The 9,807-nt window shown below is 49.3% G+C and overlaps 5 protein-coding genes across 5 annotated transcripts; 2 read left to right on the top strand and 3 right to left on the bottom strand.

Moving 5' to 3' along the window:
* Positions 1 to 139: 139 nt before the first annotated feature.
* BDCG_17383 (uncharacterized protein) lies at positions 140 to 820 on the bottom strand (the record flags this gene model as incomplete). The annotated part of the gene is made up of 1 exon (XM_045426516.1): positions 140 to 820. One exon carries the CDS (start codon positions 818 to 820, stop codon positions 140 to 142), a length of 681 nt encoding a protein of 226 aa, XP_045281824.1.
* An 8-nt stretch (positions 821 to 828) lies between these two features.
* Positions 829 to 2,165, bottom strand: BDCG_17382 (uncharacterized protein; the record flags this gene model as incomplete). The annotated part of the gene is made up of 3 exons (XM_045426515.1): positions 829 to 1,889; positions 1,965 to 2,090; positions 2,156 to 2,165. The coding sequence occupies 3 exons, from the start codon at positions 2,163 to 2,165 to the stop codon at positions 829 to 831; spliced, it is 1,197 nt and encodes a 398-aa protein (XP_045281823.1).
* Positions 2,166 to 3,141: 976 nt separating this feature from the next.
* On the top strand, positions 3,142 to 5,512 carry BDCG_06758 (uncharacterized protein). The gene is made up of 2 exons (XM_045422511.1): positions 3,142 to 3,973; positions 4,035 to 5,512. Exons 1-2 carry the CDS (start codon positions 3,796 to 3,798, stop codon positions 4,985 to 4,987), a joined length of 1,131 nt encoding a protein of 376 aa, XP_045278138.1. The 5' UTR covers positions 3,142 to 3,795; the 3' UTR covers positions 4,988 to 5,512.
* BDCG_06756 (2-methylcitrate dehydratase) lies at positions 5,405 to 9,644 on the bottom strand. The gene is made up of 5 exons (XM_045422509.1): positions 9,496 to 9,644; positions 9,076 to 9,392; positions 8,215 to 8,992; positions 7,960 to 8,144; positions 5,405 to 7,890 (listed from the first exon to the last, which is right to left on the bottom strand). Exons 2-5 carry the CDS (start codon positions 9,358 to 9,360, stop codon positions 7,465 to 7,467), a joined length of 1,674 nt encoding a protein of 557 aa, XP_045278136.1. The 5' UTR covers positions 9,361 to 9,392; positions 9,496 to 9,644; the 3' UTR covers positions 5,405 to 7,464.
* On the top strand, positions 5,693 to 7,108 carry BDCG_06757 (uncharacterized protein). Its single transcript, XM_045422510.1, has 2 exons — positions 5,693 to 6,310; positions 6,441 to 7,108. Exons 1-2 carry the CDS (start codon positions 5,843 to 5,845, stop codon positions 6,777 to 6,779), a joined length of 807 nt encoding a protein of 268 aa, XP_045278137.1. The 5' UTR covers positions 5,693 to 5,842; the 3' UTR covers positions 6,780 to 7,108.
* Positions 9,645 to 9,807: the final 163 nt, after the last annotated feature.

Raw genomic sequence — 9,807 nt, 5'->3', positions numbered from 1 at the left:
GTTGTACTAACTAACGTAAACCTGTGGTTGAAGATGTAAGTTTTGGGCTTAATACTGGACGAAAAAGGCGGGCCACCACCAAATTCTGATACAACGAAAAGAGTAAAATATGCATAATTATTGTATCACAAAGACCACTTCATAGTTTAACACGCGCGTTGACAAGGGCGTCCCATTCCCTCCGCCCAAACTCCACGTACGTATCATTCTGCGGAAGAAGCCACAAGAACTGGTCATCCCTCCCTTCAGAAACCTTCGTCCCTACTTTATCAGGATCAACACCCTCATCTCGCAGGGGAACCTTGTTCTGCTTCTGGTTGTGGGTATGGTTGGAAGCTTCAACGAGGCGCAGGAACACCGGCACCGCATACTTGGGCAGCCTTTCGCGCGCATAGCGGACAAGAGCGGCAAAGTCGAAGTTGGCCCGCTGGTCGGGCTCGATGAGGATAGCCGCACAGCCAGCACGGCCTTCGTGGGTGGGGACGGAGACGCCGTAGACGTTTGCCTCCGCGACACCGGGGTATTCGCCCAGCACGGTCGCTACTTCTGCGGTGGACACGTTCTCGGATTTCCAGCGGAATGTGTCGCCGAGACGGTCGAGGAAGTGCCAGTGGCCGTCATCTGTGCGGCGCAGGGCGTCGCCGGTGCGATAATAGATGTCGCCTTTCTTGAAAACGTCCCGGACGAACTTCTTGGCTGTCGCGTCGGGGTTCTTCCAGTAGCCCTGGAAGGCGGATTCGTCGGGGACGGAGATGATGATTTCGCCGCCTTCGCTGTAGGGAGCGCGGGTTGCGAAGCCGGTTTTTGGATCGCGGTACATGTCTCCGGTCATGGGGTCGATAACGACGGGGACATAGACGTCATCAGGCGGCGTAGGATGGCGCCGTGGTGTCCAACGCAGCGGGATTGGTAGGGACCACTGTCGTAATTGATCAGGGCAAATAGACCCTCTGTGCTACTGAAGAACTCTGCAACGTTCGCAATACCGAACCGCTCCTGGAATTTCTCCCAGACGTCGGGTCGCAGACCGTTGCCGTACATGCAGCGAAGTTTGTGGCCGCGATCTAATGGCGAGGGTGGAGCCGCAAGGAGATATCTAGCTGTTTCTCCAACGTAAACGAAGTATGTCGATTCGGAGTCATGGATGTCTTTCCAGAACCTGCTTGTACTGAACTTCTTGGCTATCGCAATGCTCACACCAGTGAGAATGCAGGCCATGACGCAGACTGAGGCGGTACCATGATACATCGGCATGCACACGTACCACCGGTCGCCTCCATAGCCCTTTTTATCGCGTAGATGCTTTTGGAAGATCGTCGTATGCAACCGAAGCATGGTAAATGCGCACCCCTTGGGCAACCCAGTTGTGCCTGATGTGTAGAGAAGCATGGATGGGAAGCCACCCTCCATGCTGCGAGCAAGGCTTTTGTCGGCTACAGTTGTCGGGAACGAGGAGATGTGACTCTTCAGAGAATCATCTAACAATATGGGATGCATCTTCACATCATTTTCAATCTCGGTCCTCTGGTCATTAATCCGCGCTGTGATTTCCGGGTCCGCGTCCACAAGTAGGATTTCCGCTTCGCTGAGTTTGAGGCAGTGAATAAGCCCAGCTCCCGTGAGGTTGTAGTTGATCATCGCGGGGCCACATCCGATAGCCCACAGGCCGAGCCATGCGAAAACAAACTCTGGGGAGTTCTGCAGATAGAATGCCACCAGCTGGCCACGCTTCACGCCAATAGAAAGGAAATAGTTGCCATACTGGCAGGCAATATCGAGAACCTGCTGGAAGGTATAGGAGCCGGTCCTTGACCAAATACAGAGCGCATCGGGGAACTGTTTGACGACGGCCTTGAAGACATACCACACATTTAACCGACCTTCGGCCGCTACATTATGGTTGAAACACGAACTGTTAGACCGGCTTGGGATATATCAAATCAGGAACAAGGAGAATTACTTACTCGCACGGACAGCAATACGTTCACTGCGACTGGTCCGATGGACCGTGTAGATGTCCTTTCTGAGCTGGTACTTGCCATCAAGATAGGCCCCCAAGGCACCGACACCAGCAACGGCGGCAGCAGTAGCTACTCATACCAATCTGTTAGCCCAAGTCGTAGTCCGTAAAAGATCGGTTAGGGGTGTGGTGTACCCAAGACCATCTTATTTCAAGTGTATCACACTCCTCTTCTTCGTGACAACGGGAAGTGCTCTCTGTTCCTCAGAAAGGGGTTACTGTTACTGGACACAAGAGTGTCCAGGTACTTGGGATGTGCCGGAATTTCAACCGGCAATTGAAACACAGCCGGAAGAAAGGTGTCAACTACAACGGCGTAACACAAGATTCAAGTCTATCGCCGCTCAAGACAGCATAGAGATTGAACAAAGAGAAAGAAAGTATTAAGCGGGGGTATAGGAACTCTCTACACCAGAAAGCCATAGATAGCTAGCTATGCTGCGACTCTCTTATCCCCCAACAACTTCCCCCACTGGACTATCATATCCTCGGCTCATCTCCATCGTAGACAGGTAGGCGCCCAAACCGACCGGTAGCAGAACCGCCATTTTGCCTAGGTAAAGGCCTCAACGGGCCGAAGGCCTGATTTGCTAGGAACCACGAAGTTCCACCCCAGTTTTTCCATAGCGCGGGTAGTCCACTTTAGAAATTAGCGGGGGAGAGCTTAACCAGCGACGATACGATGGGATAGAGAGAGAGTGGAGGTGGAGATAGTGAAGCTGGAACGGAGATGGCCCGTCGGTTATGTGACTTGATAACCCTAACTGCAATGATTTGCTTGCTTTCTATTGCAAATGACGAGCGGGAACATTAACTATGGTCGTGTGGTGTCTGGTAACCTGATATTCAGGGTGTTGGCTTAGTTTCGTTGCATTTTCGAGTAAAGAGTTGGGCTTCATAACATCCGCCTTCGTTGGGTATAGCACAAATAGTAGCAAATGGCAAGTAATTCAAAACCGCATTTAGGAGAACTAATTGTCAGGCTAGGTTATTCATGCAAAGAACAAAATTTGATATCTGATATCAAGAAGTTTGCGGATGGATCTTGAATTAGGGTTTTTTGGTTCACATGACCCGAAAGCCCTCCAACTTTTTTTCTGATGATCTTCAACTCAATCACTCCTTAATCTACATACAACTACAGAGTAGTTACACACCAACCGATTGCAATTCATGAGCACGGTGAATGGATGCCGTGCGAGAAAAATATAATGAGTACCGCTGGCTCGCTAATTGCGAGAGCATTGCCACATTTTCCCAATTTGAACCTGTCAGCTGCTATCCTAATGTCTGCGACACGCCTGAAACGTCAAGAATCTCAAATCAAGCCCGATAACATCCAAAACGGCAAACACCAGTGCTAACCTCAGACAATTGATGAAGTGATGCTCTATATACCCACTCCGCTACCGTCTCAATGAAGCATAGCCCTCATGCCTTGATTGTGTCAAGGATGCATTAGAGCTTGCCGCCCATTTCAAAATTCCCCGTTTCGGGATTCCATCTTGATATGGAAAATGCTATATATAAGGTCTAAAGGCAATTTATAGATCCTTTGGATCGGATCGAACTTTTTGGGTATTTTTATTTTTATTTTGGTCTATTCTACTATTTTCTGTCTGTTCGGCACAAATATCTTTCGTTGATATACCTCTCTATTGCTTTGATAGTACCATACCATACAAGCAGAGTAATTACGTTCTTGCAAGTCCAACTACCTTTATCAGCCTTTAATATACGTATACGATAAATGTACCAGCACAAATTCTGGTATCATGAAATCCCACTTGTTCTTCGTGACAGCGCTCTTTGCACTCGCTGCTTCCCAGAAAGTTGCCGTCCCAGCAGACCTAGCCCAATCATTCTCGGCCTCTGCCACAGAGGGTCTCCAAGTCAGTTTTAGTGGCGATGCATCTGAGGGTATTACAAATGGCCAAACGGTCAGCATAGGTGGTTAGATTATTCCCTTTTCCAATTCTCTCTCAGTGTATGCCAATTCTTACCATCCATCCAGATATCCGCAGTCCACCCACTTTCGCTCTTGGCGACAGCTCTGGCGTCAATCGTGCCATCTCGTACACAATCGTAATGCTCGACACGACCGATGATATCGCGCGGAAAGTACAATATCTTCAGACTGGCTTCAAAGCGACTGGTGACAAGACCAGGCTTGAAGCGACAGGGGAGCCGGCTGTCCCATATGAACCACCATCTGTAGCTAGTGGAGCACACCAGTTTTCGTTCCTTCTATACCAACAACGGGGCCAAGAACTGGTACAACTAAGTGCCGTACCCAGTAACGGCGCTGGCTCCACGGAGCCGTTCGATCTAAAGGCATTCGAAGCTGCGAATAACCTCCAGCCGCCGCGGGTCGGGATGGCGATTAGAGTTGATGGGAATGCTGGTGAGCTTGGGCAGAGTCCTTCATCTTCAACGTCTGCACGAGTATTCATACCAATTGGCACACAAGCGACTTCTTCTTCTATCTCCACTCCTGTATCTATTACCACTTCTCCGCCGAGCACTTCGCCCTCCAGCACAGCGTCAATGACAGATGACACAGCACCAGGTTCTTTTCCGTTCACATTTACTTTCAACTCTGTCACTTTACCTTCGCTTTCACTTTCACTGGCAAGCCTAGATTCCCAATCATCATCAGACCAATCACTCACCAGACCAGCCCCTACAACCCCATCTTCTTCCCCATCCGATTCCCCGTCTACTTCTCTGTTCGCCTCCGACGCCCCGTTGGCATCTGCAGGAAAACCGCGAACAAGTACTGTGGTCGTTACGGAAAGCCCCACTAGCACACCCTTTGACAGCTCCGGTGTACTTCTAGGAGCTGATGCGGAAGGGGATAGTGGGAATTCAGCTGCAGGAGGCTTGCATGAATCGTCGTATGCAGCCATCTTTGTAGCGGCAGTCATGCTACTTGCACAAATTAGTTGGCACACGGTAATGCTCTAAGTGTATCTGGGTAGTGTTTCAGAAAGGACTTTCGGTATAGTTTCCAAGGAAAAGAAACGTCGGTTCGCGGGTGAAATCTTCCGAATGTGGCGTTCCTTTTTTTTAGGATTTGAGAGTTGCTTCCGTTTTGGTATATGTTTCTCAGTTATGCAGGCTCATGGCTTTAATAGTTCTATTCTCAGCTGGATTTCTGAAAGTCATTTTTCGCGGGATATGGGAGTTTTTTCAGCTTGTTTAGCACCCCTTTGTTACTCCATTTGATGCTGGACATGGACATTGATGAAGGGGCTATGTGATTTTTCTTCTTTTTGGAATGGGCATGCAAATATCGAATGAGAACAATGAAGATGCAGGGCATTTGAATATACCACATGCATCTGTTAAACAAATAAATATAGTATATAATCAATTATTTACCTTTGGCCGCTAGGAACACGAAAAATTAGAAGGATAATTTAGCTGCTGACTGACTATGGCGATTCAAACTCCATAAGCACTAAACAATTATATAGTTTCTTAGACTGGTGATATTCCTTGCAAGCTGAACACTCTAGTTGACAAATGGAGATACTTCAGACTAAAAATAACAATAGAACCAGTTTTGCAGCTATAAATTCAGCTTACAACATCCATGGACAGACCCAGCTTCAAAGAGATCCTGGCCCTAGAAGATAGAGGCAGTCTTGGTAAGTAGGGGCCTTGATATGTCAGTCGTTCAGCTTCATGAGCTATGCTTATTGATCCATAGAATGACAATATGGACGAATTTCAAAATCCCCATCATTCTCCTTGTTGAATGCCCACCTTTCGTCAACAGAATTTACTTCATCTTGTTCTACTCAAACGTCCTCGATAATGCCTACCAAGCCCGTCGTCGTGATCGTGCCCGGCTCCTGCCACAGGGCCGAACACTACCAGCGATTAATCGACGAACTCGCAAAATGCAACTATGAAGCGACAGCCGTTACCCCGCCGTCACTGGACTCCAACCCTCCGCACCGCAGCTGGGACCAGGACGCCCAGGCGGTACGGCGTGTGGTCATGGAGAACGTCGAAGCGGGAAGGGATGTGATTGCACTCGCGCATTCATTTGGCGGCGTCGCGATGGGCGAGGCGGTAAAGGGGCTGGGCAAGCGGGATCGTGAAAAATATGGCTTGAAGGGGGGTGTCGTGGGTCTTATCTATATGACCGCGGTGGCACTCGTTGAAGGACAGAGCCAGGCGACCCTGATCGTACCGCAAACGCCGAAGGAGAAAGAGTTGGCGTTGGCGTATCAGGAGGGCATGAAGAAATATCCCAAGGGCATGACGCCTATCAATGAGGTATGTAAAAGGAAAACACCCATGATACTGAACAATGCTCTTCCTTCCACCCAACCTTCTAATTACGGCGCTTCTCGACCCATAATCATGCGCCCTGTCTGATTCAAAAATAAACTGAGTACCTCATCAGGCTGGGATGATAGTTCCTGACCGGGAAACGACCCGCCAAATCGTCTATAGCGGCGGCTGCGATCCCAAGGACGTAGAGGAGGCCCTCGATCTGCTAGGAGCCCAACCCATAGCCCCGATGGGAGTGCCTGTGACGTACACGGCCTATCGAGAAATCCCAAGTACGTTCATTTTGTGTGAGAATGACCTGGCCGTCCCGCCATACATCCAGGAGAAGATGGTTGCGCAGGCCGGCGATGCCATGGAAGTTGTACGTTGCCAGGAGGGCCATGCGCCGCATCTGAGTAATCCGAGATTGGTCGTGGAGTGTATCCGGCGTGCTGCAGGCGAGAGTGTTTAGAGGGCCATTGAGCTCCTTTATGTAACTGCTTGCCACTTATCAAGTTCTGTTCGAGCGATTTGATGCGTGTGTAGCCGCCGTTATAGAGATCTTGAATGGCTTCGTCCTTCGTGTTCGAGAGTTTTGAATGTTATACTCTGAGTGTTTGTTAATAATGAAAATGTACCTCCGTGGGAGTAGCGAACGAAAAGGCCTTTCATGAACAGTTTGACAATTAGATTTAAGTAATATATCTAGAAGTATAAAACATCACACGTTATATATGTTATGAGGTTATATACTTCCTTTGCCAATAGAATACAAATGAAAAAACAGAATTTGTACAAGAGAGAGTACATAAAAGTTACTATATTTAAGATGACGGTGTGATAGGATACCCAGAAAGCGGTAGTGTAGTGAAGAGCTAGAATCATGATTGAGGAAGTGAATTTAGAATTATGTGTAGAAAAGGAAATAGATACAAAGATAAATTTTGATTGGAAATATGAAAACCTAGTTCATAATCATAGACACAGGAGTTCTCCCTCAACTGCTTTATTAACCATGAACCTAATTGGCATTTCAAGTCAGAAGAAAACACCCGCACCCACCCTCTGGCATACTTTTAATCTATGTATATACATTTTACATTTTAAAATATGTCCATCTCAGGACGACGTAGCCACCGGCGCCCTAATCCTCAAGTCTAAAAATCGACTTTTTCCTTCACGTACAGATCGACATACTTATCAATGTCCATAGCCTCAAGGGTCTTCTGGTCAAGGCCAAGCTTAATAAGCTGGTCAACCTTGGTAGCATCATAGTGCCCCTCGAGGTGTCTCTTGTACTTGGCAAGGATTTCAGGCTTGGCCTCTTCACGACGTAGGCGGTGGCCGAGCGGCGCATCGACCACGACCTCGTCGAGGACAGTGCCGTCGTTTAGGGTAACGGTCAGGGCGTTGGGGATGGTGCGGAGGGCTGGGTCGTGGTAGTCCTTGGTCATCTGTGGGTCCTCAACGCACTTGATGCGCTTGCGGAGAGACTCGAGGAGCTCAGAGGTGGCGGCTTCGGAGCCGTCGGTGTAATCGGTTGCGACGAGGCGGTTGAAGACAAGCATGGTGGCAACCATGTACTAATTCAGTGTCAGTATGTTATTTTAATGAAGAGGTCTGAGGGATGGGGGGGTGATTGTAGGACTAACCTGGATGCAGTGGTCGCGGTCAGCGAAGTTGTCCATGGGCTTGAATTGTTTGTCGATGATGCGGACGCAGGCCTCGTGGGTGCGGATGGTGACATCCCTGATGTCCTTGGCGGATTTGCCCATGCTGGCCAAGGTCTTGTTGATGTGGGTCGCAGCCTCAATGGCGGTTTGCGAGTGGAATTCAGCTGTACATGATGCGTTAGCGGGTGTTATCTATGGAGTGGGAAACGCTTTCATAGCACGAAGAAAACTTACCAGGCCAGGAGACCTTGAAGAGTACGTTCTCCATCACGTAGCTGCCATAGGGGCGCTGGAACTTGAACTTGTTGCCCTTGAACAGGACATCGTAGAAGCCCCAGACTGGAGCAGAGAGGACAGTGGGCACACCAGTCTCACCCCTTTGGACCTTGAGGGCGAGGTTGACGGCGCGCTGGCAAGCGTCACCGGCAGCCCACGACTTTCTCGACATGGTGTTGGGAGAGTGTCTGTAGGTTCGCAAGCTCTGACCATCAACCCACGCCTGGGTGAGGGCATCGGCGGTCTGCTTCTCATTCAGACCAAGCAGCTTGGAGACAGCAGCTGTTGTAGCAATCTTGACCAGTACCACGTGATCCAAGCCGACTTTGTTGTAAGAGTTCTCGAGAGCGAGAACGCCCTGGATTTCGTGGGCCTTAATCATAGCCTCGAGCACATCACGAACAGTGAGGATTTTGCCGTTGCCCAGGGATCCGCCAGCGCGGTTTGTCCGCGAGATCCAGTCAGCGACGGCAAGGATACCGCCCAAGTTGTCAGAAGGATGACCCCACTCAGCAGCTAACCAGCAATCATTGTAGTCCAACCACCGGACCATGGCACCGATGTTGAAAGCACCATTGACGGGGTCGAGCTGATATGGAGTTCCAGGGACCTTGGTACCATTGGGAACAACAGTTCCCTCAACAATAGGACCCAGGAGCTTCGTGCACTCCTTGAATTTCAGAGCCTCCAATCCACACCCTAGAGTGTCAAGGAAGACCCAGCGGGCAGTATCAAACTAGAAAGCAATTCGTTTCAGTAAACATTAATTTGTACAGCAAATTGGGAGAGCTATTTTATTTAGGAATTGCAATTCCATACCGCGAGATCTGAATCGACTTTGTAGTGGTGAATGTAGCTAGCCATATCATTGATTTCAGGGTCATATTCACGAGCCGGAGTCGGGGTGACCGGAGCAGCAGAGTTGAGGGCGGACATTGTGGAAAAGGAAGATCTGGATTGCAAAAGCTTGCTAGAGAAAGCTGATCTGGAGGAAGACGGGCGAAGAGAGGAGGCTGCTAGAGATGAGGTTGTGAGTTGGCGGAGGGGAAGAGATCGTGGGGCGCGGGAAGACAGCTGTCGCAGGGTTTGGCTGGCGACAGACATGGTCGGAAGCAAGTGTAGGGTAGTATGCACTTCTGTTTACAACAACTCAGCAACAGGAAACAGGATCCAGCAGATTATATACAAGCAACAAAAGGTAGGGGAGAGGGAGAACGCAATTGATCTGGAATTCCTTACTTGAGAGATGTTGTCCTTGATGTGTGTCTTGAAGCAGTTCAAGTTCAATGCGTTTCTTGCTTGGGGGAAGAAGTTCGGAGTTTGGGGAGATAGTCACGTGGGGTATTTGTCTCAACCATGGTTGCCGAGCCGAGGATACGCCGAAAACAGACCCGCATCCAGCCGGTATGGTATTGGTATTATCGGATACTAGCTTGGTTTGTATGAGTTATCGGAGACTAACTAGGACGTATTAATCAGTAAGTTAACTGTGCGTATTCCCGATATCACGAGGCTCGGCTACGAGCGAAAGATTGAGTGGTTCGGTCGCAT

This window comes from Blastomyces dermatitidis, assembly GCF_000003525.1.
Source record: "Blastomyces dermatitidis ER-3 genomic scaffold supercont1.7, whole genome shotgun sequence".
In the NCBI taxonomy this organism is placed as follows: Eukaryota; Fungi; Ascomycota; class Eurotiomycetes; order Onygenales; family Ajellomycetaceae; genus Blastomyces; species Blastomyces dermatitidis.
This window is presented reverse-complemented; position numbering and strand designations above follow the sequence as displayed.

What these genes read in the sequence shown, in the direction of transcription:
- BDCG_06758 (XM_045422511.1), top strand. Translation starts at nt 3,796, where the DNA reads ATGAAATCCCACTTGTTCTTCGTGACAGCGCTCTTTGCACTCGCTGCT. An exon ending in CCAAACGGTCAGCATAGGTG is followed by an intron (nt 3,974 to 4,034) that starts GTTAGATTATTC and finishes CCATCCATCCAG; the next exon opens with ATATCCGCAGTCCACCCACT.
- BDCG_06757 (XM_045422510.1), top strand. Translation starts at nt 5,843, where the DNA reads ATGCCTACCAAGCCCGTCGTCGTGATCGTGCCCGGCTCCTGCCACAGG. An exon ending in GCATGACGCCTATCAATGAG is followed by an intron (nt 6,311 to 6,440) that starts GTATGTAAAAGG and finishes GTACCTCATCAG; the next exon opens with GCTGGGATGATAGTTCCTGA.
- BDCG_06756 (XM_045422509.1), bottom strand. Translation starts at nt 9,360, where the DNA reads ATGTCTGTCGCCAGCCAAACCCTGCGACAGCTGTCTTCCCGCGCCCCA. An exon ending in CTTCAAGGTCTCCTGGCCTG is followed by an intron (nt 8,145 to 8,214) that starts GTAAGTTTTCTT and finishes CATCATGTACAG; the next exon opens with CTGAATTCCACTCGCAAACC. An exon ending in ACCGCGACCACTGCATCCAG is followed by an intron (nt 7,891 to 7,959) that starts GTTAGTCCTACA and finishes ACACTGAATTAG; the next exon opens with TACATGGTTGCCACCATGCT.